Source organism: Bos mutus, chromosome 13, assembly GCF_027580195.1.
Source record: "Bos mutus isolate GX-2022 chromosome 13, NWIPB_WYAK_1.1, whole genome shotgun sequence".
NCBI lineage: Eukaryota > Metazoa > Chordata > Mammalia > Artiodactyla > Bovidae > Bos > Bos mutus.
The window spans coordinates 37,065,043-37,083,899 of NC_091629.1; the positions used below are offsets into that span (position 1 = coordinate 37,065,043).

Here is an 18,857-nt window from a genome sequence, read left to right on the forward strand (position 1 = left end):
AATTTATATTATATCTGTGATTGTGGTTTTCATTCCGTCTGCCCTCTGATGGATAAGGATAAGAGGCTTATGGAAGCTTCCTGATGGGAGAGACTAACTGTGGGGGAAACTGGGTCTTGTTCTGATGGGTGGGGCCATGCTCAGTAAAACTTAAATCCAACTTTCTGTTGATGGGCAGAGCTGTGTTCCCTCCCTGTTGTTTGACTTGAAGCCAAACTATGGTGAAGGTAATGAAGGTATGGAGGTAATGAAGATAATGGCAACCTCCTTCAAAAGGTACTGTGCAGGCACTGCCACACTCAGCACCCCTGACCCTGTAGCAGGCCACTGCTGACCCACACCTCTGCTTATTGGGAAACACATTGTATATAAAACAGTATATATATATATATATATATATATATGTATGTATATATGTCTGATCATAATGAAAAGAAAATTAACTAGCGTATATTCACTACCTCGTTTAAGAAACATAATACCACCTGGTTTTCATAACACCTTGGATAAGCCCCTCCTAATCCACAGAAATTGTGAAATAACAAATGTTTGTTTTTTTAGTAAAAATTTCGGGATACCTTTCTTACTCAGCAATAGATAACTAATACAAACTCAAAGACATGAGCAGGAAAGAAACTATTAATTTATGAGTAGAAATTAAGGATGTAGAAAATAGAGATACATAAGACAAAGGCCTGAAAGGTGAATGTTTACAGTAGCTTTGTTCATCATAGTCCTCAGCTGGAAACAACCCAAATATTCATGGACTGGTGAATAGATAACAAACTATGGTACATCCATACAACAGGATATTACCCAGCAATAAAGGGACAAACTATTTGATACATACAACAACATGGATGAATCTCATTGACACTGTGCTAAATGAAAGAGGCCAGGCACAAAAAGCTACAGAGTGCATGATTTTATTCATAGGATATTCTGGAAAAGGCAAAAATTTAGGGTCAGAAATCAGATCACTGATGGTCAAGGGCTGGAGGTAAGGAGAGATTTCTTGCAAAGGGGGCATCAGGGAACTTTCTAGGTGATAGAAGTTGTGGTGATAGTTACTTAACTCTATATATTTGTCAAAACTTATCAAACTGTATACTTTAAAAGAGTGAGGTTTACAATATGTAAATTATGTCCTCCTCAACGTGAATTAAAAAAAAGACATGCCAGAGAATCAACAAAGCCAGTTGTTTCTTTAATAAAATAACTAAAAGAGACAAACCTTCAATGTAAATGAAAGAGGGAAAAAATTACACTATCATGCAAAAGGGAATATAACTTCAGATACATGAGTGATTAAAAAAAAAAAAGAAACCATGTTATTTAACTTTAAGCCAATATATTTTAAAATGTAAGTTGAAATGGAAAGTTCAGGAGACTGATTACATGTGAGAATTATGTGGGTAATACAATTACTTTGCCAACAAAGGTCTGTCTAGTCAAGGCTATGGTTTTTCCAGTGGTCATGTATGGATGTGAGAGTTGGACTGTGAAGAAAGCTGAGTGCCAAAGAATTGATGCTTTTGAACTGTGGTGTTGGAGAAGACTCTTGAGAGTCCCTTGGACTCCAAGGAGATCCAAACAGTCCATTCTAAAGGAGATCAGCCCTGGGATTTCTTTGGAAGGAATGATGCTAAAGCTGAAACTCCGGTACTTTAGCCACCTCATGCAAAAAGTTGACTCATTGGAAAAGACTCTGATGCTGGGAGGGATTGGGGGCAGGAGGAGAAAGGGACAGCAGAGGATGAGATGGCTGGATGGCATCACTGACTCTATGGACGGGAGTTTGAGTGAACTCCAGGAGTTGGTGATGGACAGGGAGGCCTGGCGTGCTGCAATTCATGGGGTCACAAAGAGTCAAACACAACTGAGAGACTGAACTGAACTGAATACAACTGGGGAGAAGCAGATGGAGGACTTTAGTGTACATGTAACTTTTTATTCTTAAACTTAGTAGTAGGTGAGTGGGCTCATTCTTTATACCTTTCTAAATATCTGAAATTTTTAACAGTTATGTTTAGAAGAAGTATCAATACGAGGCTTCTCTGTACTGGAGAGTGACAATGGCTTGAGAATATAGGACAAAGTGGACTAACTCATAATCCTTGAGTGCTGCCTATGTGAATCCTAGAGCAGAACTTACAAGGTATTTTAAAGAATTATTTAGGCTAATTAATTAATGTACACCAGCAATGTACACCCTGGCTGCATATTAAGATCCCCTGGGGAACTGGATCCAATGTCTGCTGCTGTGCATCAAATTACCATACAACTATCTCTTGGTTTCTGCAGGTCAGGAACCTGGGTTTGGTTTATTTGGATCCTTTAGTCTCATCTGTAGGGCTGGTGGGGAGGATCTGATTCCAGATTCACTAACATAGTTATTGGCAAGATTTAGTTCCTTGTGGGCTATTGGACTGAGGGTCTCAGTTCCTTGCTGGCTCCTGTCCAAAGGTCACATCAGTTACTTGCCAGTGGGCTTCTCCAGTCTGGCAGATTGCTTCGTCAAATCATGTGAGCCAAGAAGGGAATCAAGAGAGAATGCCAGATGAAAGTCATGGTTTTTTATAAGCTAGTCCTGTAAGTGACAGTTTGTTATTTTGGTTATATTCTATTTGTTAAAAGCAAGCCACAAAGTCTAGCCTTTACTCAAGTGAGGGGATTATACAAAGGCATGATATCAGGAAAGGGGGATCACTGGGGGCAATCTGAGATACCTGCCTACCATAGGAGCACTTAACATAGGGGTAAAATTTCATCACCATAAAATTTCAGCAAATTCACAGGTCCAGTCCACATTCAAGAGAAGGAAATTCTACACAAGTGTGGGTTATTGGGGGTCACTTTAGGGTTCTGTCAACCAAAGATAGATGAAGACTTCCTAGACTGGACACAAAAAGCATGAATCATTAAAAAAAGTAATTAATCTGTGGCTTCCCTGGTGGTTCAGTGGTTAAGAATTCACCTTGCAATACAAGGACACTGGTTCGATCCCCGGTCTGGGAAGATCCTACACACTTCGCGGCAATTGAGCCCATGTGCCGCAACTAATGAGCTTGTACTCTGGAGGCCACAAGCAGCAACTCCTGAAGCCATGCACCACAACTACTAAAGCCCGCGTGCCTAGAGCCTAAGCCCTGCAACAATGGAAGTCATCACAATGAGAAGCCCCTGCACGGCAACTAGAGTCGCCCCGGCTCGCAGCAACTAGAGAAAGCCCACGGGTAGCAACAAAGACCCAGCACAGCCAAAATAAATAAATTGGTATTTTTTCAAGTGATAATTTGAACTTCATCAAAATTACAACTTTCTGCTCTTTGAGAAACACCATTCAGTTCAGTTCAGTTCAGTCACTCAGTCGTGTTGGACTCTTTGCGACCCCATGAACCACAGCACGCCAGGCCTCCCTGTCCATCACTAACTCCCGGAGTCCACCCAAACCCATGTCCATTGAGTCAGTGATACCATCCAACCATCTCATCCTCTGTCGTCCCCTTCTCCTCTTGCCCTCATTCTTTCCCAGCATCAGGGTTTTTCAAATGAGTCAGCTCTTCACATCAGGTGGCCAAAGTATTGGAGTTTCAGGTTCAACATCAGACCTTCCAATGAACACCCAACACTGATCTCCTTTAGGATGGACTGGTTGGATCTCCTTTCAGTCCAAGGGACTCTCAAGAGTCTTCTCCAACACCACAGTTCAAAAGCATCAATTCTTCAGTGCTCAGCTTTCTTTATAGTCCAGCTCTCACATCCATACATGACCACAGGAAAAACCATAGCTTTGACTAGACAGACCCACTACCCTAATTGAGGGCATTTTGAGATACCCTATATTCTCAACTGTGGTTGTCCAACCCATCATCAAGTCCTCTCTGTTCTATTCTTTCCCTGTCTCTCTCTCTCTCTTCTTTCCTCCAGCTTATTCCAATACAGCTTCATAAACACCTGCCAATGAAATCAAGGTACTCTTGCCTGGACAGTTAAGGTCTTGCCTTCTTCACTGAAAGCACCAATCACTAAATTTTCATTTTTTTCAAACAAACGTCCACTGGATATTAATTTATATAAATTATACAAGATGTAAGGTTTTCTTTGAGAAGAAAAAATCCTCAGTATTTTTAAAATTATTCAACTTCCGTAACACACAGCCTTCTTGGACCATTGTACAGCAAAACTCTAGGGATGTCTCATAGGTTTACAGCATTTAAATGTACTCTCTTCTTATGGAAGTAAAGTCGTTTGGAATCAAAAACTCCCAAGAAAAAAGCAAAGAGTCTGCGAAGATAAAATTCCTCACTGACTACTGCAGAAAACTCTTACTTCCTAGGTTATGGAAAGGAGAAGTGAAACTTAACTTCTGACAATATTTTCCACTTGAAGAGACCCAGATTTGTTTCAAGAACATCTGCATACATTTACCAGAAGGTTAAAATCCTTTTCTTTGTATGCGAGAGTGACAATGGCTTAAGGCTATAGGACAAAGTGGACTGACTCATAATCCTTGATTTTCAGGTGTGCACTCTTTAGGTCATGTAGAAAAGAATTCAGTGGTTTTGTAAGTAATATAACACTCCTTTGCTGCCAAGTATTAATACTATTATAATAGATCCTCAACCTTTTCTAACTAATTTAATTCACATTCTGTGGAAGTCTTTTAATTTCATGAAAAATAGATATTCAGGAATGTTTCCCAAGGATGTGACTACAGATAGAATTGACTCTAATATTCTCATGGAATTATTTGTAATAAAGTAGGAATCAGTAACCTATCATAGAGCTGATTAATAAATCTGGAAGGAAAAACTACTAAATTCATAAATATCATTACCCTCTAAGCTGTAGAGGTAAATCTGCCGGTGTGCCCCGCACTAGTGCCAGGAGGTTCAGACAGGACTATAGCAATTACTGTGCTGAGTGCTAGTGGACGACAGTCACCCCTGGAAAGGGACCCAGGACAGCACTCTGGAAACCTGGCATCTCATTCACCACAAGTTTATCATGTAGATTTGCACAGGTCATTTGTTCATTTTTTGTCTCTCTATTACTCATTTATAGGTAAGGATCTATCTACATCCATAATAAGATTGTATCTGGGAGAATAGTGAGGAGCGCTATTCAAATGCAGGGTTTCTTTGGGGTAATAATTTATAATGTAATGCATTCTATCTCTTTTTTTTCAGGGTAAAAGAAAACACCTCACTGAAGTATTAATTCTTGACTAATCTCAAAGTAAAATAAAAGGTAGAAAAATGTAGGGTCCACATATTCATTCAGACATGCAAGTATTCTGGTTCCATTCTTCGTACTGGGTTCTCTGGGCAATTGATGTGAGCATCGAATTAAAAACAAATAATGGATTCTTTGTAAAACAGAGTATTTGTTTCATATAAATGAAGATGGAAGTCATGATAAGACTCATAACACTATCCAAAGTTATAGGCAGTTATTTTCTTACCTCTGGGATTATGACTAGACCAAATATTAAGCCGAAAAGGACAAGGTTAACTCCATACATCCATCGGAGGAAGATGAAATATGATGCCACTGAAGAACCAAAGTGACCTGAAGAGAAGTAAGTGTTACAGAAGGAGAATGGTAACATTGCCAAGCACTGTATGTGTGTGATGGGTACAATTTGCATGTCAGTCTGTGGAACACATATCTCTTCTTTTTTTTTTTTCAAATAAAAAGGGCTTAACCGATCTGCCTAAGTTCCTACAATCAGAAAGTGAAGAAGCACAATTTAAATTCTGGTCTAACTAGTCCAAAGCCCATTCCTTTTTCTAATACAACAGAACCTATGATAAACTAACCCGTTGGTCCAGGACACAGTCCAAACCCTTGGAAAACCCTTTAGCAAACCAACTAAAAACAGGGACACCAAAATACTCACTTTCAATGTCCTTGATCTTCATTTCCCAGGGGATACACTGAGTCTTGAAATTATGAAAGTCTCTTTTAAACTTGACCCATTTCTGAAATTAAACAGACAACACCCTCAGTTCATTAACATGCTGCTTTGGGGCTTGGAGGTGCATGTGGATGTTGACATGTCAACACGAGGTCAACAGGTGAGTGAGGCTGTCGCGCTGGAGCTGTTGAGACCAGGCTGTCTGAGGTGGAGGCTCACATCATCACTTTCAAAGCTAGGTGTGAGTGAGAGAGAAGCCAGGGCAACACAATGTCTTGCAACTTTCTATAATGCTGATAAAATTTCAGGTTTGGACAGTTTACATATGAACTTAGAAAGTCTATGTATAATTTCTGATTTGGGGAATCAAATTAGTTTAGCAAACTCTTATGTAACTTCCTTCATCTAAAACCAAAAATTCAAGGGAAAAAAAAATCTCACACCTACAACTGGCAGATGGTCGAGTGCCTTAATCTCATAGGAACTGTTGCTAAACTATAAGACTGAAGGCAGTGCTAAAAGAGATCTCAGCCCCAGGTGTCCCATTCTTCTTCCAGTGAAACGGCAGCCTGTGTTTTTTTTTTAACCCCGCTAACATTAGTTAGGAAGGCATTATGCCCCTTTCCAGGGTCTACTCCAGCTCCAACTCTCACTTTTTACCAGTCAGAAACCTGAGCAGCTGTCTGCTGGCTGCATGAAAATCTGTCAACTCTTTCAGGGGATGCTCTTCAGCAGTCCTACCCCCTGAAAATAAATCCATTTGGAATTTTTTTTAAAACTTATAGAAAATAGCAGGCAAAGATAAAGTAAAGAGAAAATTCTAAGATCAGTTTCTATCATTACAAAGGTCTCAAAAGAACTTGTTCATGAAGGAAATGAGATTTTCATTTGTAAATTCATTAAAACATAAAAGGGAAAATTTACCTGAAGGAACCAGATGGACTTCCAGATGTAAAGGCTTTGACTATATAGTTATTGGATAATTACTGTATAAAGAAGGAAACCACCTGTCAGAAGGGAGATGGTCACAGATGCCAAGGAGAAGAGGGACCCATCAGCAAAGGACAGGTTCATAATAATGGCAAAGATCTTCCTAAGATGAGCAGGGATGTGGGGACACTGGCTAACCCAATCCCATTGCTTCTTCTACCTTTCCTAGTTCTGATTCTGTGCTTGAAAACCATCTTCGGTTTATTTGGCTTCTTATGTAGGTCTGTCTATAAGGAAAGCATTTGCCTGTCACCTAGGCTGTGAATATTTTGATTTCTATGGCAGTAATTTTTTTCACTGCAAATTAGTAGATTGGAATTGGAATAATAATTCATGTGTACATGTTAAGTCATGTCTGACAACCCCATGGATGGTAGCCCACCAGGCTCTGTCCATGGAATTTCCCAGGCAAGAATACTGGAGTGGGTTGCCATTTCCTACTTCAGGGGATCTTCCTGACCCAGGGATTGAACCTGCATCTCCTCCAGTGGATTCTTTACCACTGAGCCACTTGGGAAGCCTGGGATTATTGTTTAGCTTCCCATAAAACTGTATTGGGATTCCCTGGTGGCTCAGATGGTAAAGAATCTGCCTGCAGTGTGGGAGACCTGGGTTGGGAAGATCCTGGAGGAGGGCATGGTAACCCACTCCAGTATTCTTGCCTGGAGAATCTCATGGACAGAGGAGCCTGGCAGGCTACAGTCCATGGGGTCGCAAAGAGTCAGACACGACTGAGCGACTAAGCATAGCACATAATTGTACTATCAAAAATAAAAGACACTGTTATGGACTTCAAATTTTTCAGTTCTTGCATTGGTTATTCCTCCTTGTAAATTAGTAATCTGGTATCTGATTTTATATATTTGTCTCATAAGCTTTGTTAATGTAAGTCCTTCCCTGAGAGACAGATCCTCTATCAGGGTGCTGATAAAATCAGTATAAAATATAGCTTTGCGAGGCTAAGGATCAATGGAGTAATGCATGTTGCCAAGTGAGGCCCTTGGAGACACAGTCTGCCAGTCTTGTCACTTGGCAACCACTTGCAGCCCCTCAAGGCTGAGGGCATCTCAGCCTAAAAGTGATGCCTGGAGGTGGGGGGCATAGGCAGAGAGAGGTCTGGGAGAAGCTCAGCATTGAAACTCTTATTCTTCATTGATTTAGAGCATCAGAAAACTGAGCCTGGGTGTGGGTGGGAGAAGACGTCAACTCCCCCAGAACTGTGTGACACGGTAGCTGCCCCCTCGGACGGGGTTCCTGGCTGTGTGTGTCATCTTGCTCTTCAGCTGTATATAGGAGAAAAGATTTCAAACAGCAGTCAAATGAGACACGGCACATCCTGCCTGTGGATGATACCTGAATCTGAATAACCAAAAACGACCAGTGAAGCCAGAGAAATAGTGTGAAAAACAAGGAAAAAGAGATCCCTTTCTTTCAGGTTTTTAGAAAGTATTTCCTCCAGGATACATAATTAAATTTTGAGAGACGGTTCAATATTCTTGCTTGCATATGTGCTTAGTCACTCAGTCTTGTCCAACTCTTTGTGACCCCACAGACTGTAGGCCTCCAGGCTCCTCTGTCCATGAGATTTTCCAGGTGAGAATACTAGAGTGGGTTACCATTTTCTATGCCATCAATATTAGCAGGATACAAAAAACATGGCTTCTAAAGTACAGGATGGCAATTAGAGTTTTAAAAAAGAATATGGGGTATGTGTGTGGGGGGCAGAATTCCCTGGCAGCCCAGTGGTTTAGGACTCTGCATTTTCACTGCTGAGGGAATGGGTTCAATCCTTGGTCCAGGGAACTAAGATCCCACAAGCCTTGTGGCTGGAAAATAAAAGAATACAGGTGAAGTATGGAAGAATTGATTACAAGATTGCTAAAAGTTCAGTAATAGAATGAAAATAAACATTATACTTTAACTGAGACAAAAGAAAATTGATCCAATGATACTGAAAATAAACCTGAGAAATTTCTGAGATGCAGAGAGAGAATAAGCAAAGAATTAAAAATCGTGAGGGAAAGTAAATGCAAAGAGTGAGGAATTGGCAGCCATCCTTCTCCTAGTGCAGAAGCTGGAACTGTTTGAACAGAAACAAATTAGATCATTTATCAGACATATTTGAAGAATACGTTCCTCAGTTGAGAAGAAAATTCTGAGTGTGCAGTTAAACGATAAATGGTTTTTAGATAAAAATTAATGTGACCCATAGATAGTTGTCAGGCAACTATAATGGAAAAGGAAGAAAAAATAATATTAGGGATAAAAAAGATTTAAACTCAACATATATAAAATGTAGTTACAAAAATTATGAGACTATCTATATGCAATTTTCTGTTAATACATATGAAACTCTTAATGAAAGGATCAAGTCTGGGAAGATAAAAAATATCAAAATGACCCCAAGAAGAAGTTAAACCTTGACTATCCCAATTGGAAAAACATTAAAAAATTATCAAGATATTCTATAAAATGCTTCCTGACCTGTATAGTTTTGAGGATGTCATCTTTCAATTTTCAAAAAAAAAAAAAAACATGCTCCTCAAGCTGATTTACAGCATAAAAGGGAGGTAATGCTATTCGTTTAATGTTACAAAGCAAGTACCACCCTAATATTAAAATATGCCAGGACAGCATGCATGTGTGTGTGTGCACACATAAATTCAATCAATCTTGCGAAATTTTATGTAAAAATTATAAATAAAATACCTGAAAATCAGATGTGCCTGATAAAACTAAGTTTATGAACATATGGGAAAAGTATTTAACAAAATCTAACATCTATTTATCTTACGAAGTATCACTATGAACAAAGCTAGTGGAGGTGTTGGAATTCCAGCTGAGCTATTTCAAATCCTAAAAGATGATGCTATTAAGTGCCTCATTTAATATGCCAGCAAATTTGCAAAACTCAGCAGTGGCCACAGGACTGGAAAAGGTCAGTTTTCATTCCAACACCAAAGAAAGGCAATGCTGAAGAATGTTCAAACTACTGCACAATTGCACTCATCTCAAACGCTAGCAAAGCAATGCTCAAAATTCTCCAAGCCAGGTTTCAATAGTATATGAACCGAGAACTTCCAGATGTTCAAGCTGGATTTAGAAAAGGCAGAGGAACCAGAGATCAAATTGCCAATATCCACTGGATCATTGAAAAAGCAAGAGAGTTCCAGGAAAACATCTACTGCTTTATTAACTATGCCAAAGCTTTTGACTGTGTGGATCACAATGAACTGTGGAACATTCTTAAAGAGATGGGAATACCAGACGACCTGACCAGCCTCTTGAGAAATCTGTATGCAGGTCAAGAAGCAACAGTTAGAACCAGACATGGAACAATGGACTGGTTCCACATTGGGAAAGGAATACATCAAGGCTGTTATATTGTCACCCTGCTTATTTAACTTATATGCAGAGTACATCATGAGAAACGCTGGGCTGGAAGAAGCACAAGCTGGAATCAAGATTACCGGGAGAAATATCAATAACCTCAGATATGCAGATGACAGCACCATTATGGCAGAAAGTGAAGAAACACTAAAGAGCCTCTTGATGAAAGTGAAAGAGGAGAGTGAAAAAGCTGGTTTAAAACTCAGCGTTCAAAAAACTAAGACCATGGCTTCTGGTCCCATCACTTCATGGCAAATAGATGGGGAAACAGTGACAGACTTTATTTTCTTGGGATCCAAAATCACTGCAGATGGTGACAGCAGCCATGAAATTAAAAGATGTCTGCTCCTTGGAAGAAAAGCCATGACAAATCTAGACAGCATATTAAAAAGCAGAGACATTACTTTGCTGACAAAGGAGGTATGTTTAGTCAAAGCTATGGTTTTGACTATACTGGAAAAACCATAGCTATGGTTATATATGTATGTATGGATGTATGGATGTAAGAGTTAGACCATAAAGAAAGCTGAGTGTGGGAGAATTGATGCTTTTGAACTATCATGTTTGAGAAGACTCTTGAGAGTCCCTTGGACTGCAAGGAAATCAAACCAGTGAGTCCTAAAGGAAATCAGTCCTAAATATTCATTGGAAGGACTGTTGCTGAAGCTGAAGCTCCAATACTCTGGCCATCTGATGCAAAGAACTGACACTGGGAAAGACCCTGATGCTGGGAAAGATTGAAGGCAGGAGGAGAATGGGATGACAGAGAATGAGATGGTTGGATGGCATTGCTGACTCAATGGACATGAGTTTGAGCAAGCTCTGGGAGTTGGTGATGGGCAGGGAAGCCTGGCATTTTGCAGTCCATGGGGTCGCAAAGAGCTGGACACAACTGAGCAACTAAACTAAACTGAATTGAACATCTATTTGGAAATTCCGATAAAATGGAAGTCTTATTAAATTATAAATAAAAGGATAGTTTCTTATTGTGAGAAAGAAAATCTATTTCAAAGTTGTCAAGGTAACAACTCTCATCAATCTAATGTGAAACATCGGAATAATTTTCATTAAAGTAATGGAAAAGCAAAGAGACTTATGATCACCATCATCAACTGAAACTGTTCTAGTATTGCTAATCTGCAGTTCAGGACAGGAATGACTTAGAACTCAAGAAAAATATCTTTACATACACAATTAGATGAAAGTGATTAAAACTAATAAGGAAGTACAATAGAGGAAGCAGATTAAAAATGAATATTCAAATACACAGTTTTCCTGCATACCAGCAATATCTAGTTATTAAATAAAAGGAAAAATAATCTCATTCACAAAAGCAACCAAAATGTAAATTTTGTAGAAATAACATATAACATAGAAAAGATCTATATGAAGAAAATGACAAACTTTGCTGAAGGATTTAAAACTAAATCTTGAGAAATTATGATATTCTTAGATGTGAAGACTGGATATTCTACAGATAAGTTTTCCCAAATTAAACCAAAAATTTAAAAAATTTCCACTCTATTTTGTGGTTTAAGGAGAATAAAATTGACTACATTAAAAAAAATTTCCAATAAAAATCTCAATGGACTATACTGGAAATTGGCAAAGTGATTTTAAAATTGCATATGGAAAAAAAAACAATGCTAGTAAAACATAACAAAATGCAAATGGAAACATAGGAAAGACTGGCCAAGACATTTTTGAGAAAGAAAGGTAAAAAGAGGAAGGCTTATGAGCCATTAGACTGAATCAATAGTTGAAATGATGAATTAAAATAAAAGTTCCAAAAAAGGCCCTATACAAGAACTAAGTGAATGAAAATGATAGTTTTTCAGATCAGTAGGTAAAAGAAAGATACTTCCATAGTTTCATAGTTAAATATCCAATTAGAGGTCATTACTTTAGCTTGAATTGGAAGCCCAGGTTATGACATAACACACCAGAGCTGTCCTTGACACCCTGTTGACATCACTGTTTGTCTTCTGTGTGACTCTGATTAAACCATGGCCCTTCTGGGTCTCTGCCAAACCAAAGTCTTGATTTGGGGGCTTGGAAAATAATATCCCAGTGATTCAACACCATTAATTCTGTGAGTTTAGTTCTTCACTGGAGGGAAACAAGTCTCCAGTATATTGAAGCCTTCACAGTTAATCAGAGAGAAATGGACAGTTGGTTTCATTCCTGGATAAATTAGAATGACTGACTGGACCTCAGACTCAGGATTCTGGGGGAGGTGGACACAAGTTGTGAAGCCAGGCAGGTGCTTGCGATGGTCAGGAACTGAGCAAGTCCTCCCATAGGTTTGCAGCCTCCAAACCACACACCTTAGCCATCAGCATCCTATAGGCGTAGAGTCGCTTGCCTTTGCCCTTTCCCAAGGCTCCTTCATACTTCTCCACAAATTCTTGGGCCTCCCTGGTTAGAGGAGGGAATAAGGCAGAAATTTAATTAACACCCAAGCAAAAGAAATCTGAACTATGAAAGCATATATATGGCCGAGGGCCTTGAGTGTTTTATACCCCTAGTTTAGAATGTAAGTTCCACGAAGGCAGGACATTTTGTCTGTTTTGTCCACTGGAGTTTCCCAAATGCCAAGGACAGTGATTGGTACATGGTTGGCACCTGTAGGCAGAATTTCGGCTTCCATGACCTTCACCCCCTTGTGAATAGCAAAAGGAATTTTGCAGATGTAATTAAGATTACTGACTTTAACCTAGCGAGATTACACTGGATATTTGGAAGGCTCAACATCACATGAGCCCTTAGAAAAAGAAGAGGAAGGCAGAAGAGTCAGAGAGAGATGTGGCAAAAAAGGAAATCAGAGAAATTAGAATAAGGAGAATCCTCTCTCCTCTGTTGCTGGGGCCCTTCTGGAGGATGCCACATTGGAGAGCAAGAGAAGAAAATGAATTTCTATCAAAAGTCAGTGAACCTGGAAGAGGACCTCGAGTCCCAGGTGGGAGGGAACCATAGCCCTGCTGATCCCTTGATTTAGCCTGGTGAGACCCTGAGCAAAGAATCCAGCCACACTATGCTGAACTTGTGACCAACAGGATTGTGAGCTAATAAACTGTCTTAAGCTATTAAATTTGTAGTATTTTGTTAGAGCAGCAATAAAAAAAAAATACAGCATTCACTAGATATTTTTAGAGTGCATGAACATTGAATGAGTGAGTGAACATCCAAAGAAGACTGCATGAGAAACACATGGATAGGTCTCTCTGTTGAATACTTTGGGTCAAATGCTGGAGCTAGTGAGGGCTGGCTTCTGAGAACTGATTGTTAAATACTCAGAAACTTGGTCCACCAATTATTAAACTATTGATAACTTGAAACTGGCCATGGTGGGAGTATTTAGACTATGGGAATCAGCAAGTGTTCCACATCAGGGCTCTCCCATGCCAACACCCAAAGAATCAGTTTATCAGCAACCACTGGATAAGACCATACAAGTAGTTGAAGAATTAAATCCATCTCAGCGTGGGTGGAAGAAGACATTGGGTGTCTGGCTGCTGTTGCTCGGGCTCTCCTGCTGGCAACATAACCTACACTACCTCCAAAGTGCAAATGCAGGTAGTTGCTACCTGTCAAAGTTACATTCTAACCTGGGTTTAATCCCAGGACTGGTTTTATTAGGATGTCTCAATGATGTCCCAATGTTAATGAGGCCATCTGTGTAGCTTCTGGGTCTGGGGTCAAAAGCAGGGCTGTATGGGATTAAGGCTCCTTGGTGGGGTCAGCCCCTGCTCCCCCCAGGCTGCAGTCATTCTGGCAGTGAGTTATCTGTGACTACCAATGACTCCAGGACAACAAAGAATGTTTTCATGAAACTCATATTTTTGTCCTCTTCCTATATTTCACGAGTGGGTAGGGACTCCTAGGCATTCAGGGTTTGTGAGTTTGAACGTGACAACATTTTAAGATTTGGTAACTTTGGATAAAAAATCTCAAACATAAGAGCCAGATCTTATGCCTGAGCCACTGAACCTGGCACCAAATGCTTCTTTTCTTGACATTCAGACTGTGTCCAGAAACCCAGAGAGCCCTCAGAAGAACAGAGGTCCCTGCTCAGAACTGGATACAAACTCTAAGGATCGTTCACTGCAAACAGACCAAGCAGTCTAACAATTTTGATGGATGCAACAAGCTTTTTTGGATCAGTAAAAGTGTATAAATAATCACAACTAACATTTTTATAGCAAATCCTTTTACATCTGTTATCTGTGATCCATGTGCTTCCTTACTAGAAATAGTAGTTGGTTTATGGAAACACTGGCTCTTGCCCTGCACTTCCCAACTGCTGCAAATCCTCTTTTTTTTTTGGTCATGTTGTGTGGCTTGCAGGATCTTAGTTCCAAAACCAGGGATTGAACCCATGACTTTGGCAGTGAAATTGTGGAGGTCTAATCACTGGACAACTGGGGGAAGTCCCTGCAAATCTTCCTTCTGTAGGGTGCTCCTGTCCCCTCCTTTTCCCCTCCTTTCAAACGGGGAACTTCATGCAAGCTCATCTCTCCTCTTCCTCAAACCAGATGGTGTGTGAAAAATGAAGCGAAAGGGCAAAAGAGATGGGATCCTTTGCTTTGTGTAAAGTTCTAGGGGCCTGAATCTCAAGGTCACTTTTTTTTTCAAGGTCACTTTTGACATGTGGTTATCAACCCCTCAGGCCCCTCCAACACTCAGGAGAGGAGGAAGCCATTGAGGCATGGCTTTCCTCAGTAGCCACCCACAGACAGCACTTCAGGAGCCCCTCACATTGCCCTAGAAAGACCCTCCTTGTTGATAAAGTGGCCCAAATAACAGTTTGAAAGACACATCAGGGTGGCCAGTGATTACTGCTGGGAGAAAAGGGGTTTATTGTGTGGCTTTAGTGCCAGAGAGAGCCAGGCAAGATTCTGTGCCTCCTGGGGTGGCAGTTTTCATCTAGAAATGGGCCTGATATTATGAGATTTAAATATGTGGATGCAGACCATGTGACCACAGTGGTTTCATTTAGCAAGCAGTCACTCTTCTCCTTCTGGGGAAATATCAGCTCCTAAAGTGGACAGCTGATAAAGAGTCTTTGCTAGCACAGGGGGCTGCTGTGAAGGGCCTTCTTCTCCGCAGGGGTCTGGACAAGGGACTCAGCAATGCAGCCTTCCACAACAGGGATACTCTGAAGTTGATCCAAAGTATCTCTCAGAGAGACCAGATACATCCAAAAACCCACCGCTGGTGAAGCAGATCAGATTTAAAATCACACTTAATTTTGCAATGCAGAGGTACAAATAGACACAGGGCAGCCTGAGTTTGACAGCATCCTTGCAGAGCTTTGCTGTCCCATGCAGAACACTGGGAAAGTGTATGAGTCAGCCAGAAATGCAGAAGACATCTAGATTAAGGTAGGGGACACAGATGGCCAAAGAGAGGTGGCCAGAGATTGGAGATGGCCAGATGTTGAAGGTAATTTGGACTACGCTGGTTTGGTGTCTCCCTTTGGCTCCAAGCGGTTTTTATTTTTCAGTTGTGGAGGCAAAGATCAAACAGATGCTGAACTCACTCTGAGTGGAAACTCAAAGCCAGGCCTAGAGATGTCACTGAATCAATCTAAAGGTACCTGAGGCTAACCAAGCATACCTGACTTCCCATATGTGTTGGTTTTCAACTATGTCAACAGATTTCTTGACATTCCTCCCTTTAAAATGGAGAAATGAATTTTTCTCCCCTTGAATGTGGGCCAAACTCAGCAATGTGCCTCCAAGGAATAGAAAGTGGTAAAAGTGACAACTTATGACTTCTGAGATTAGGACTTCTGAAACTAGGTGTCGTGACTTTCCCCTTGAAATCTCTCTCTTTTAGAGGAAGCTAGCTGTCATGTTATGAGGATACTTAAGCAGCCTATGGAGAGGCCCATATGGAGAGAAACTGGGGCCCCTACTAATAATCAGAACCACCTTGTCATCCATGTATATGAGCAACCTTGGAAGTGGCTTCACCACCCCCAGTCATCTGAAGGCTGAAGCCCTGACCAACAACTTGACTCAACCTTATGAGAGACTGTCAGGAAGCATTTAACAGGCTTCCTGTGTGCTGTTTTGGATCTGTCAGGAATTCTCTGCTCCGTATTAATTCCTGAATATTTAGGAATTAAGAGGAGAGGCAAGCCTCTCCCAGGACTGAGGAATCCAGGCATTTCCTTCATTAGTGTTTCTATACAGTGATAAGTACCCTCTTCCTTCTTGTGAGTTCAGTTCAGTTCAGTTCAGACACTCAGTCGTGTCTGACTCTTTGTGACCCCATGAATTGCAGCACACCAGGCCTCCCTGTCCATCACCAACTCCCGGAGTTCACTCAGACTCACGTCCATCGAGTCAGTGATGCCATCCAGCCATCTCATCCTCTGTCGTCCCTTTCTCCTCCTGCCCCCAATCCCTCCCAGCATCAAAGTCTTTTCCAATGAGTCAACTCTTCGCATGAGGTGGCCAAAGTACTGGAGTTTCAGCTTTAGCATCATTCCTTCCAAAGAAATCCCAGGGCTGATCTCCTTCAGAATGGACTGGTTGGATCTCCTTGCAGTCCAAGGGACTCTCAAGAGTCTTCTCCAACACCACAGTTCAAAAGCATCAATTCTTCGGCCATACGGTAAAAGTGATTGTTTACAAATCTCTCTCTTTAATATGGATTGCATATGTTTTCTAAGTCTGGAATTTTAATCTTTATCTTTGCTGAGAATAACTACTTTGTAAGACAGTATATATGCCCACACCATGTTGATTAAAACACCTTTGCTCCATCAGAGCTCTGGTCCCCGTGTCTTTCTTTCTCTCTCTCTCTCTCTTTTTCAGGCTGATCACCTGCAGCTCAGAGGCTCTCTGAGTTCACTTTCCTGTCCAGCTTCTAAGACCCTCTCGAGAAGGTGCTCTGCACCTTCACCCCATCGAGAGGGTGCTTGAGGCCTCCGTGAACAGAGCAAGCCCCGTGCAGGGGCTTTATTGGCTTTCTGTGTAAACGAAGGAATATCAGCCTGTTTCTCTCCTTTACTTTCTTTTCATCGACTCTGGACCACCAAGTTCCGGTCCATTAAAGGACCTCAACAAGAGACTCCAAGTTAGAGCCACCAGCTAAACTGATCCTGAATTTCTGACTAACAGAAGATAACACATGTTTTTTTACTGTTTTCAATTATTAAGTTTTAGGGTAATTTATTACATAGCACTGGAAAATTAATAACCGATAGAATCCAAACCACTGATCTCTTTGGTGCATATACATTTAGGATTGTTCTGTTTGCGTGGTATATTGACCCTTTTATCATTATGTTTTTTTTCTTGCTCAGCTGTGACCAACTCTTTGCGACCCCATGGACTACAGCATGCTGGGTTTCCCTGTCCTTCACTATCTTCTGGAGTTTGCTCAAACTCATATCCACTGAATCAGTGATGCCAGCCAACTATCTCATCCTCTGTTGTCCCCTTCTCCTCCTGCCTTTAATCTTTCCCAGCATCAGGGTCTTTTCCAATGAGTTGGCTCTTTACATCAGGTGGCCAAAGTATTGGAGCTTCAGCTTAGCAAGAGTCCTTCCAATGAATATTCAGGGTTGATTTCCTTTAGGATAGACTGGCTTGATCTCTGTCAGGGACTCTCAAGAGTCTTCTCCAGCACCGCAGTTCTAAAGCATCAGTTCTTTGGTGCTCAGCCTTCTTTATGGTCCAACTCTAACATCCTTACATGATGACTGGAAAAAACCATAGCTTTGATATATGGACCTTTGTTGACAAAATAATATCTCTGCTTTTTAATATGCTGTCTAGGTTGGTCATAACTTTTCTTCTAAGGAGCAAGTGTCTTTTAATTTCATGGCAGCAGTCACCATCTGCAGGGATTTTGGATCCCAAGAAAATAAAGTCTGTCACTGTTTCCATTGTTTCCCCATCTATTTGCCATGAAGTGATGGGACTAAAAGCCATGATTTTAGTTTTTTGAATGTTGAGTTTTAAGCCAGCTTTTTACTCTCCTCTTTCACTTTCATCAACAGGCTCTTCAGTTCCTCTTCACTTTCATAAGAGTGGTGTCATCTGCATATCTAAGGTTACTGATATTTCTCCCAGCAGTCTTGATTCCAGCTTGTGCTTTATCCAGCCTGGCATTGCCTATGATGTACTCTGCATATAATTAAATAAGCAGTGTGACAATATACAGTCTAGATGTTCTTTCCCAATTTGGAACCAGTCTGTTGTTCCATGTCTGATTCTAACTGTTACTTTTTGAGCTGCCTACAGGTTTCTCAGGAGGCGGTAAGTGTTAGTCACTCAGTCGTGTCCAACTCTTTGTGATCCTATGGACTATAGCCAACCAGGCTCCTCTGTCCATGGGATTCTCCAGGCAAGAATACTGGAGTGGGTTGCCGTTCCCTTCTCCTTGGGAGCTTCCTGACCCAGGGATCGAACCAAGGTCTCCTGCATTGCAGGCAGATACTTTACCGTCTGAGCCACCTGGGAAGCCCAGGTAAGGTGGTATTCCCATCTCTTTAATAATTTTTTATAGTTTCTTGTTATCCACAAAGTCAAAGCCT

At 40.8% G+C, this 18,857-nt stretch overlaps 1 protein-coding gene across 1 annotated transcript in view; it reads right to left on the reverse strand.

Moving 5' to 3' along the window:
- Positions 1 to 18,857, reverse strand: part of TMC2 (transmembrane channel like 2) — a 111,427-nt gene that overhangs the window by 54,488 nt on the left and 38,082 nt on the right. The window contains exons 5-7 of the mRNA XM_070382017.1: positions 12,631 to 12,721; positions 5,906 to 5,987; positions 5,468 to 5,574 (exon numbers count right to left, since the gene is read on the reverse strand). Of these exons, the coding sequence (XP_070238118.1) occupies positions 5,468 to 5,574; positions 5,906 to 5,987; positions 12,631 to 12,721 (280 nt within the window). The remainder of the gene's footprint in view (positions 1 to 5,467; positions 5,575 to 5,905; positions 5,988 to 12,630; positions 12,722 to 18,857) is intronic.